The following is a 12,057-nucleotide window of genomic DNA, read 5'->3' on the forward strand; positions in this document are numbered from 1 at the left end:
CTGGTCCCACCCTCTGGATGCACTATAGATTGGCAAATACATCACCAGGGCATGGCTCCAGCTTTCACCATTAAACTATCAACTCAGAGCTCATATGCCACTCTCACTTCAGGTGCCAAACTTTCCCCAGGAGTTCAGTGGAAAAGCCTGAGGGACTAAATTACACAAGCCAGATTTCAAAAAGCTTGACACTTCACAGTTTAACATCTGACATCCTCATTAAACATTTTTTTAATTACTTAACACAAAGCTGCCCAAACATCACAAGAATTCTTCCAGTGGAGCAGGAAAAATCATGAATTTAAACAAGGAAAGCAAGAAATGTTTATCAGGGATGGTTTCCTACAATGTGCAATTGCTCTCTCAAGGTTTTTTATTCATTCCTGCTAAGTTAAATTTGCAGAGACAGGATAGGTGGAATGTCACCATAGGCAGGTGCTGATATTTCTCCTCTAGGTTGCTCTTTTAAAAGCCCAGCAGAAGTTCTTACTGATTAAGACAAAGTGAGAGTTGGAAACCTGGTTATTTTGGACACTTTTTTAACTTCATGGAAACAATCACATAATGAGTTAATGCAGCCATAAAATCCAAAGTGTCTGCCATGACATGGGATTGCACCCAGCAAGCTTTACAATGCAAAGGGATTTAGCATTCCAGGAACATATTTTCCTCCTCCTGCATCCAGTGTCTCACACATAGAGCTGACAGACCCTGTTAATCTTTTCTCCAGTATTTCAGATATGGATTAATTCAACTCGAACTTGTGAAGAGGCACAGTTACCCACAACACCGAAACCACATTGAGATAAACGAGCTGTGTTTTGAAATGCTGTTTACATATGATTTATTAAGATCTAATAAAGCTTGTGTTTTAAAAATTACCAAAGAAATTAACTGAAATACCACATATAAATCGAGGAACGATTAGACAGCAATATAAAGGTGAGCAAATTTAAACTTGAAAATTGCTCCTTTCCCATCAGAAGCAAGGGAATTGGAGATCATCGATTTTGCTTCATTTCAGAACATGGTGTATTTGTGCCCATGCACATCACACCCCTCAAACAGGACATGCAGAAAATGAAGCAGCAAGTCTCAACCTATTTTGATGTGCAACGTCATCTAAAGAAGCTCCATTTCACAAGGAAGCAAACTACTGAGGTATTATTTTCATGCCTAGAAATAGCTCCATAAAGAAAATACGAGCTTGAGATACTGAGAGAAAATGCTCAAAGGGCATCAGGAATAGGCACCTCCTACGCAAACACTCCATTACAAAACACCAAAAAGGTTTTTTCATGGCTGGAGAGGCATTTGAAACATCTAGAAATTCTAGTGAATCACAGAGACATTTGCCAAGGCAACAAACACAACACTGAACACACAAGACATATTCAGTGCTAAGGAAAGAACAGCAGGTTAAAGCTGCAATGAACCTTGAAAGCTTCAGTACACAGAGGTCAAGCAGTCAGAGACTTTCCTTTCCTTATCCTGATACAAAGTCCACAGGGATCCTGTAGCAGGTTCACACCAGGTGAGACAGTGGTTGGCATCCATGAACCAGCACAGGAGTGCCCAAGAGCAAAGAACTAGATCTCTGCATGACTTCCTTCTCCCTGGGATGCCTTTTTCTAGCACACCCAATCACTCCTTAGTTGCTCCATGTCCTCCTTCCTCACTGAACTCTGGCCCCTTCCAAAGGGATGAACTTCAGGGTCACCAGCCTCGGTGCAGAGCCCACGTACCCAATGACAAACACCCACCCTACCTGCCAAAGATGTGCTTGAAATTCAAATGGGCCTGCATTTAAGACAAATCCAACAACATTTTCTATTATGTGAGAAGACTTTAATTTTCTTATTTTGTGAAAAAGGAGATGCTAATGTGAAACAAGGTCTGCTATTGAGGTAAAACAAAGCAAACTCATTCCCTGTCTCTTGCAGCTCTGTAATGGAAGCCACTTACTGCATGTTGTGTTGACTCTTCCCCACATACACTGGAATTCTGCTGAGAGCAGAGTCCCTCCATCTTTGTCTTTCTGCAGATATTGGCCAGCAGTAGCTCTGTGTGAGCTTCAGCAGTGCTTAGTGTTTCAAGTGAAGCACAAAACACACCTGATGCTATTGCTTCTCAATCTTTTAGCAAACAGTGATGAGTATTCCAGATGCTGTGGAACACCTTATGCTAACAATGCTGAACTCATGAATCTGGCCTTCAAAAAGGTATAAAAGTTTTTTAAATCAATTTAAAATACTACATAAATACCCAGCTACTGGTAGTAGAGACCAGATGTCAAACTCTGTCCTCATGACTGATGGCAAAACGCTAACAGCCATCAGTTTACCACATCTGTAGCATTCCAAAGTCAGTCTCATTCGGCAGCAGAATCCATTTTGATTTTTTAAATTTGGGATTTTATGTGGGTTTTCGAAAATCTTTTCAACACTTGTCACATGTAGAGACAGGAAGCTGTGTCTGCTTTGAGAAGTACTTTAGACAGGGACAAGCAAGCGTGTGTTACATAGAGCCAGGGGCTAGGCAGCTGGATTCCCAGGCTGTAATTCCAGCTTTGCTGCTGACTCAGTGAGCGACCGCCTCGGAATCACCTCGCTTCCCTGCAAAGGGTGAGCCACAGGCAGCTCTCTCCAAAGACACCGAGAGCCAAGTGGAACTGGGGCATGTGCATCCTGAATTTAGGTAAAATGGAATTAGTTGTGCCTAAATTGCAACAAAATCTATATATTTGATGCTGCACACCTCCTGTGGCAGTACCTGGTTTTTAATGCTCTTGATACATTTGGGTATCTACACAACTACTGAAGAGGTTGGGGGGCTTTACATACATGTGTGTGCACCAGTAATATTTTTTCCACATTGCAAGAAAAGGTTACATCTGCATAAAAGCAAAAATTTTCAACTTGGATGCAAGGTAAGCAGGCTGCTCACTTGTCAACTAGTTTTAAAAATCAACTGAGTCAATCTCAAAAGGAATGCAGTAGAAGGTCTTCAGCGTGCAAACTCTTTTTCCACATTTTTAAGTGTGGAAAAATTATGTGCATCTCTAAAGAACCACTAAAGATGGCCAAAAGATGATGTGAGCAGCTCGCTGCTGCTGCTGGGCCTGCTCACAGCTCTGCTGCTGGCCAGGGGCCTGTTGGGGCCCGGGGTTATGTCAGGCAGCAGCCCTGACCACATCTCAGAACATCCTGGTGCTGCCCCAGCAGCACAGAGGCTGCAGCCACAGTTTGCAGTGCTGCTGCCCAGACAGGTGATGGCACATGGCAAAACATCCAAGAGGCAGAGGCGCTACGAGCCCACGCCCTGCAGCATCCCTGGGAGCTTGGAGAAGGGTGGGATGGTACTAACAGATGCCCAGCATCCTGCCAGAGAAAAGCTAAGGCCATGGCCCTTCATTTATCCTCTTTTGCATAACCAGGATGTTCCAGGGACACAGGAAAAGTTTCTATCACGAGGCCAAACGAGCGCTTCATGTGCTCGGCAATTACCGGCACATGGCACGTATCCAAATGAGGATTGGGAAAGACAGCCCACGACACCTGACATGCCCCCACTCCAATGATCCTTCCACAGACAAAATGCATCTCCTTTGTAGGGAAAATCCACTCACTGCAGGGTAAGGCCTTTCAAACAAATCACAAAGCTGGAACCAGATTCCCCCTATGCAGAAACACTAAGTGCTGAAAGCAATCAAAACCATATTCATTTGCATTTTGCCTCTCATGGACCTGCACACCTAATATGTTCCTAGTCTCCATTTTCCAAGAAAGTCAACAAAAACTGGGAGGGCCCTTACAAGGAGATAATCCCATTTCACAGTAAAACCACTTATTGCTCTTGAGGAATTAAAGTGACAGATACATAAATATCTCACAGACACGTATCTCACTTAAATTGGTGACTAAATAAAAACACTACATGTACCATATATTCTCTATTTGGGTTGTTCTGTGTATATATGATGGGTGTGGATACATATCCACATACCTGGATCTGATCTACACCCAGCATTCTGCACAGCACCAGCGTGTAGAGATACAGACATAAACAACTCATTCCTGTGCTGCTGTGTGTCTCCTGCAGCAGCAGCAGGATGGAAAAGCCCAGCCTGACCCACCCCCAACCATCTGACTGAAGGCAAGTTTAGGGTGCAGCCAGGCACTTGTTTATGTAACAGCAAGGTACAGCCGCAGTAGAAGAGAGCCAGGAGCAGGGACTGAATATTAAGAAGGAGGAAACACACACAACACTGAAGTGTTCTCCATATTTTCTAAGCAAAGCCCACTGGTGATCCCTGGATCCAAAAATCTGATTAGGGGCCTGCATCACCACACATGATTACTAGCAGAAATGCGGCCTGAGCCTGCCTGCTTGCAGTCAGGGATATGCAGCACTCTGGGAAAAGAGACAGCAGAAGGGGCAGTATTAATTCTATCCAGCTTTAATTAAAGTAGTCCAACAGCATTTGAATCAAACATGTTGAGGAAATAGGATTTGTGAAAATCTGGAAAAACAACATACACTGTAACGAAGTAACTGAGATGGGTGCTGGGCAGATAGAAAAAAAAAAAAAGCCTTTCCAGCAAGGACATTCACACATTAAGTACATTTTCTAAAAAGGCTGTTTTGGAGAGGATTCCACAATCAAAAGTGTAATCACAAAAACTACCTTATGCTGCAGTGTCCCATTTAAGGGATTAGGAGAGTAATCACAATCTGCCCCAAGCAGCCCTGCCCAGTATCCAGGCACTGCATACATTAGAAATGACATTCCTGGTTTTGGTAAACACAATTTGGATGTGACTTAATGAACTCTGCAAAGTGAACATTTGAAAAGTCATGGAGATCACACCCAAAGGTCCCAAAGGTATCAAACAGCCTCTGTCATTTTATTTAAGCTATACAGTTCAGAATATAAAAAGTCCTAAGACTGAATGCAAAACAAATTCAAAACTGCCCAGGTATGCCAAGGGAGCAGATGGCTTCTGAATTTTAGAGATCTGCCAAAAGGATCTGTAAATTCAAACATTACATGACTGAATTCTAGGCTTTTCTTTTTACAGAGATCTGTGTTTACATGCAATGTAGCAGCAAGCGGGAGGAAGGGGAGGTATGGGGTGGGGATTGCCTCTTGATATTTTCCCTCCCAGAGAAATTTATAAAGAATGGATAAAAACACAGTGTCATGGAATGAGTTAATGCAGATCACAAGCTAGAGACTCCAGACATGGGAGAAAAGAAACAGCAATGAGAAGGCATTTACACAGGCACTCACAATGTATCACAATCCTAAAGCTAAGATTACCAGAACCTTCATTTTAGTATTTTCTCCACTATTTTATTTTTTATGTCCTTGGAAACTGTAGAGTGATCTAACAAACAAATCACCTCGATGGATTTTTCATTCTTCTCTATTTTTTCATCCCAAAACAATGAGAGTTTTCATTCCCTCTAACATAGAGGGAAAACAGCAGTTAATTTTAAATTATGAGAAACCTCCCCAAAATCAGAACCATCTGAAGAGATATGCCTTAAGAGAACCAGAAATTGCCATCAGTAACAGAAGCAAAACCGACAGATTGCAGACTTGTGTGCCAGGCCCTACCTAGACAAATACACCTGCAGTGTGCAGTGTAAACACACTGAATCACAGCGGCAAGCCCAGAATCCCTTTTTATGACACCCAAAAACTGCAACACAGCTCAGCTGATGCTCCCAGCACCCCAAGGCGGGTCCTACACACAGCACTGAGCACTGCTGAGGAGGTGGGAAGTGGAACTAAAAATGGGAAATGAGGGAGAAATGCTGTTGAGAAGTAGAGAAATGCACCTTCACGCTGCAAAGCACAAGCACAGCCACCTCCCTCCCTTGACAGCTTCTCCAGATCAGCCACAGGCTTGGAACACCTGGCTGGGAATGATGGCAGGGAGCTCGAGGCCTTTTGGGATGAAGGGAAAGTGGCGATAGCAGCATGCCATCTTTATGAGCATGATCCTTGTGTGGCTGTGGGCTGCCATGGCTGGCAGCTCTTTAATCTCACTGCAGATGGGCGAAGTCCACAGCAGGGCTCAGATGAGATGGAAAGGATGCAAAAGGGAAATGTGATGGGAAAAGTTTGGAAAATGAAGGGGAGAGCATTGCACATGGCAGCGAACACCTGTGAAGTGCTGCACAGACAGAGGAAGGGTGGGAGGAAAGGGAGAAGGGGGCCGGTTTCCCCCTCGTACCTTGCGTTTCCGATCGGCCCTAGAGATTTTCCGCTGTCTTTTCCTTTCCTTCTCAAGGTTTCTCTCCCTCTCTTCGATTTCAGACTCTCGAACTTTTTTGATGGAAGCGGCTGCGTGAGCCATTTTGGCGAGGAAAACACCAGCTCCAAGGAAGCTGTTCCCACCACACGCGGATATCCAGGTGATTTATTTTTTCCGCAAGGGCACTGGCTGCCAGCCAGAAGTTCAAGGCGTAATCCACTCTTCCTCCTCCAGCACCCCAGGAAAGGTCACGGCTCTGCCCCAGCCCCTGCAGCACCCATTGCTCGGGAGCAGGAGAGCCGCGTCCACACACGCAGTGTGCCAAAGTGCCCGCAGCCACACACACGCGAGCAGGGAGCAGCCAGAAAATACCTCCTAGCAGGCTGGGAGCCCTTCAGCTTGGCTGTGGCTGCAAGAGAAGGCGGGCTTCAGACTCAGCTGGGAAGGAGAAAAAAAATCCCAGGGAGGAGAAAAAAAAAAAAAAGGAAAAGAAAAATCGGCCTTTAAACACACATCACCAAATTGGGAAGGTCTTTTGGGATTCCTCCAGAGAGGCTGCGTCTTCTAGCTGTGAGGAGGGCTCCACTTCAGCATCCCCAGCCGGAGGGGGAGGGGGCAGCTCCCGTCAGCTTCTCACATCGCCTTTACACAGGGTGAGAAGAAAATGGTGCAGTCTGACTTACTGACTTGCTGCTGCTGCGACCGGCTGTGCCGGAGCCCGGCACACGCCTTCCTGCTCCTCTCTCCTCCTCACGATCTTCCCTCACTGCCGAGGTGCTCCATAGGAAGCCGGGAGGAAAATGTGCGGGGCTGGGAGAGCCCAGGCTCAGCGTGCTCACCTGCAGGCAGCAGGAGAGACGCCTGGAAAGGGCTGGCAATGCTCAAGTCCTCATTGTGCCTCTCTGCAGCCACGTGAGGCTGCATCAGGAGAGCTGCATTCAGCAGCGAACTGAACGCAGCGAGGAGGGACAGCGCAGAGCACGCAGCGTAATCTGGGCTCAGCCTGCCCGGCTCAGCTCAACCCCAAAGCAAAAATAATACCACCAGGGGTGCCGCTCGTTATTTTTCAACCCCAAAAGCTGCACTCTGGAGCTTCCTAAAACAACTTCTGAAGGCCTGCCTTGAAGATGGACAGTGCTTGTACATGCGGACCAACGGCGACTAAAAGAGACAGTGACAATATGTTGCTACTTAGTCGCCCCCACTCCCTAAATATCATTTGGGTTTGGAACAGTAATTACTGGCGTTAATATCCAAGACAGATGGGTCTGTCATTTCCTCATTGCTTATCCCCCTGCTAAACCAGCAAATCAAAGTTCTACTCCTGCCTCCCTGGATAACTCTTATCACTATTAGCATCAAGCCTTTATTCCCCAAAACAGGACACGGGTAGATCAAAAGAGACTTTGGATTAGTTGCTAGCAGACAACTGATCTCATTTCAGCTCCTTCCCACACCACTGCTCCAGCCTCTTCAGGCAGGTGCTGAGAGAGATGCAGGGTGTGACTCCCCAGTGCAGCAGGGCCGTCTGCATCCCTGGCTTAGTCACCACTCCACAGAGATGTGGCCCCTCACCGACACCAGCACCAAACCTCACCAAATCAAAGAAACAATTCCCCGAGCCAAGTTTCCCCCTGCAATAAATTCCCTGACTTCAGGGAATTGCACTGAACTGTCCCTAGAGCCAAGCACCAGGAATTTCTGTGTAATGCGGCCCCACCACATGAGTGACAGATGTCCTGAGAGCTCTTCATGTGACAGCAGCTCATAGACCAGCCTGAATTCCCCCTGCACGCTGCCGTGGTACCCACAGAACTTGGTGGTCTCCAGTTCACGTGAAGCAGGACCATTTATTGTTCACCACGGAACTAATCCTCATTGATGACTTCTGCTGTTACTATAAGGTTTCACTTTGAGAATATAATGGACCAAATTTTTACAATGGATTATATATGAAAACTACAAAAGCATCTTTTGTATTTGAGCCAGTGATCTGTGCATTCAATCAAAAACACATTTGCCTAGTGGAAGGAGGCATAGGAAGGAGCAGGGCAGGGAGTGCCAGCCAAGCTTTTTCTGGCTCCTCTTTTCATACAGGCTGACTTTCTCCCAGTTGTTCCCATTTGTGGAAAACTAGGCTACACAAAGGTAATGGCTAAAACACAAATGGCTGCAGCAACAGCCACCAGAACAGTGAGACAGGTGGAGGCAGCCATGGGAATAAAATAAAGGGGGAAATTGGAACCCCTGATCCCTCCAGCATGCCTTGTCTTCTTCACATTGTATCGACCTCACAGGTGCCATCACACATAAACCAGAAATTAATACCTGGTAGTCTAGAACTGAACTTTCCTAATACCTTTCCAACCTTCTAATGGGATCTTAAACAAGAAGTTTGAAAAAAGGACCAAATCACAAGCCACCACATCTAAAAACCCCAGTCTAAGGATTTCCCTTGATCATGATTCAAGGTGTCTAAGCCACTAAATGCTTAAATCCTGTGACACAGTGCACACAGCAGGGTTTGATACACAGGAGTATACACAGTTTATGGCATACACGGTTAATGGTAGTCATTATTATTAAACAGTTTGTCATATGTTGATGATGTGATACATGTAGGCTCATCACCTCAGCATCAAATAATTACTCTTTAAGAAAACTCACTTCAAGTTAACCAAGGATTTGATGTACTTTCTAACCCAGGCTACACAAGAGAAAAACATCAGACACTGGAACTGAACAACTGATGAAATAGGAAATATTCCTTATAGGATTACTTGTAAAGAAGAACTTCAGGCCTATGTTCCACAAACATTTTCTCCCCTAACCTCACAGAGACATAAAAATATTGCATTGTTTTATGGCAAAAAAAAAAAAAAAGTTACTTTCAATAGATTATTTTGGAAAAAACATATCACGTCTAGGGAGAAGAACATAAAGTACGTATCAATATTAGACACAGCTTATGTTCCTCCAGGAAAGACGTGTCCTTTTTTTATCTAGGTTTAAAAAAAAAAAAAAAAAAAAAGAAAGAGGAGAAACAGGCTTGTCATTGCACTGCGTATACAGATCCTAACAAAAAAAAATCCTTCCACAGACATCAGTCTGAAGATTACATTTTCAAGTAAAAATGGAGACTGAGCAATTTTCCCCTAAACACACAAAATGTATTGTGGAGGTGCTACATCAGAAAAGCAGAATATACAGTGATGCTGTCACAAACGGTGTGTGGGAGGGGAGTGGGAGAGTGGGCAGATGTACAATAACAGAAGAACACAGTTCCAGAAAAAGGGTGGGTTTTCTCTGAAATGCATGTGTCATCCTCAGCTTAGAATGAAAAAAACAGAACTCATGAGATGCAACAAACTCCCATTTGGGATAATAAAGCTTATAAGGCTCCAACCTGTACAGAGCCCTGTGTGATCTGTGAACAGACTCCAAGTGAGGAACCTCATCATGAGATACCAAGATGGGGGTGCTTAACTGGAGTTCCAGCTCCTGTCTGCCTGTTCACAAACTGCCATTAAGCATCAGCTTCCTGACCTGATCTGCTGATTTCACAGTCTCCAGGTTATGCTTTCTGACCTGCCCCACCAGCTGAGACACTCAGTGTCAGCACTGCAGTGCTGCAATGGCCACAGCTATGAACCAGCACCAGCCTTTACCTGCCAGCTTTCAGGCAGACAGACTTGATTTGCTGAGCAAACCACCAAACCACTGCAGTCTATAAAAACCTAGTGGGTGAAGCCCAACAGTAATTGAGTGCAAAAAGAGAGGATGTAAACAAGTGATTATCTTCCCTGAAGCATATCCACTATCAGGGTCCAGCTCACAAAAATTAGCTTCTCTCTATATAAATCATGTGGGCAGTGCAAAAACCAAGTTAAAATCAAGCCGAGAAACCATGCTGAGGAAGCGTGACTCAAATTTGTTCCCAAAGGTACCAAAAAAAAAAAAAAAAAAAAAAAAGGGAGGCATTGATGGCATTGATGGAGTGGGAAAAGCCTTTCATGCTTCATAACCAGAATAGAGAAACAACAGAAACAGTTGTTTCCAGTTCTGAGCTCTAGCACATTCAGCAAACTGCCTGGAAATCAAAACCGTTTTCAAACAGCTAAAAATGGCAAAGGTGTGTCCAAGGCCACTCAGTATTTTGTATACTACCATGGAAAGCCCTTCTGGACAATGCAGATTACAACTCCAAAGGGGAATTAGGCTCCCTCCAAAGTGATGCCCTGCCTAATTTGCACACGATAATGCACAGGTGCATGCACGAACTATTTTGTAAAATCGGCAACAACCATCATCCCTGTCCCTACGAATTTTGTGCTGATTTAAACTTCTGCTCCTTGCTGAGAGGCAGGACATGTTAGGCCAGGCTTGGAGGTGTGCACACAGCCATGAGTGGCCTGGAAACCAGAGAGCCCTGGCTCACTGAATTAGCTTGCCTCCATCCACAGGCACGGATAAAGACCTCCCCTCTGCTGCTATTGCAGTCAGGCTAAATGGCAGAGGTGGGCAGCCCTCGGCCTCTGCTCTGAAAGCTCTTCTCTCAACACCTCCCCTTGAGGGATGTGGATGGAGGTGATGCAATCGGTTAATAGGCACAAAAAATACTTGGAAATGCCAGGGCAGAGTAACAATGTACTTAATTCAACTATTTAAGATTATTCAGAGGGATTGTGTGTATTAGCATATCTAGCCAGTTCAGTACCTACAGGACTACGTAGAAAATTCCTAGAAAAGCAGCAAAGTAATCCTTGCAGAAAGTAAAAGCACAAAGCCAACCATGGAAGCACAGGCTACAGTTATAAATTGCCTCCTGTATCAGCCATTGTTTAACCCACATCCTTAGTTACTAATCACATACTAATTATTCTATAGGTATGTAATTCTAAAGGTACAATATCTCTGGAAGTAAGTTAGCAATCAGGTATCTATGCCATATGGGTTTCATTTTCTATTTCCTGAGAGAAAATATATTAAGGTTAAAAAAAAGCTCTCAATTTTCTCATTCTTATTTTACTGAACATGCAAAGACAATGTGTTCCTCTAAGTTCTGTGCTGGAAATTAGTGTCACTGAACTGGAACTGAGAAGATGATATATAAAACTATGTCCTGCCTTTTTCTGTACCTTGAGTATATCTATTTTATTAATTGAAAAGCAAGCAATACCAAAGAAATTAGGAGGCAAGTTGAGGAAGGAATGTACCTAAATCACACCAGTTTTAGTATCTTTCCCTTCTCCTGTGTTAGACTACCAGAGTATAAATCACAGCACTGCCACCTTTAGTGGTCATCACCAAGAACATATCACAGATGACACAGTAATATTTCAAAAACCACCCCACCACCCGCCCCCCCCCCCCCCCCAGAAGGTTTCTGTCTTGGAGGTGTGCATTTAATATTTGTCAGTGTTGAACTGAAATTAATAATTAACCCAAGGGGAAAAAAGACATACTGCTTAGCTACCTTCATCTTGGAAGAGCTACTGGAAATAGTAATCTGCTCTTATAAAAATTACTTTGCCTATATTGTGGACAAAGAAAATGAAATAATATGTTCCTAGTAAAATGAAAGCAGTCACTGTGGGATGAGACCAAAGTCTTTCTTCTGGCTCTAACAATAGTCAAAAATTGGGTAACTAACAAAGGGTAGAAAAGGACAAACATGGATGATAATGTCAAGTACTCCAGCAGCTTCTGGTTGTTTCAGACTGCTGGACATCTGTACAAAGCATTTCCAGTTATGCAGCCCTCCTCACCAGCTGTTTTCCACAACCTTGTG

The 12,057-nt window shown here is 44.3% G+C and overlaps 1 protein-coding gene across 11 annotated transcripts in view; it reads right to left on the bottom strand.

Moving 5' to 3' along the window:
* Nucleotides 1-12,057, bottom strand: part of ANK2 (ankyrin 2) — a 265,077-nt gene that overhangs the window by 155,800 nt on the left and 97,220 nt on the right. For 6 of the 11 annotated variants that reach the window (XM_088164278.1, XM_088164283.1, XM_088164277.1 and 3 more), the window contains exon 1: nucleotides 6,246-6,517. The exons of 4 other annotated variants lie outside the window; for them this stretch is intronic. In XM_088164278.1, the coding sequence (XP_088020404.1) occupies nucleotides 6,246-6,368 (123 nt within the window). In that variant the 5' untranslated portion in view covers nucleotides 6,369-6,517. Of the gene's footprint in view, nucleotides 1-6,245; nucleotides 6,522-12,057 lie in introns of those variants that run through there. One more of the 11 variants, XM_088164287.1, reaches the window with a different exon arrangement.

Source organism: Sturnus vulgaris, chromosome 4, assembly GCF_052056855.1.
Source record: "Sturnus vulgaris isolate bStuVul1 chromosome 4, bStuVul1.hap1, whole genome shotgun sequence".
NCBI classification, from domain to species: Eukaryota; Metazoa; Chordata; class Aves; order Passeriformes; family Sturnidae; genus Sturnus; species Sturnus vulgaris.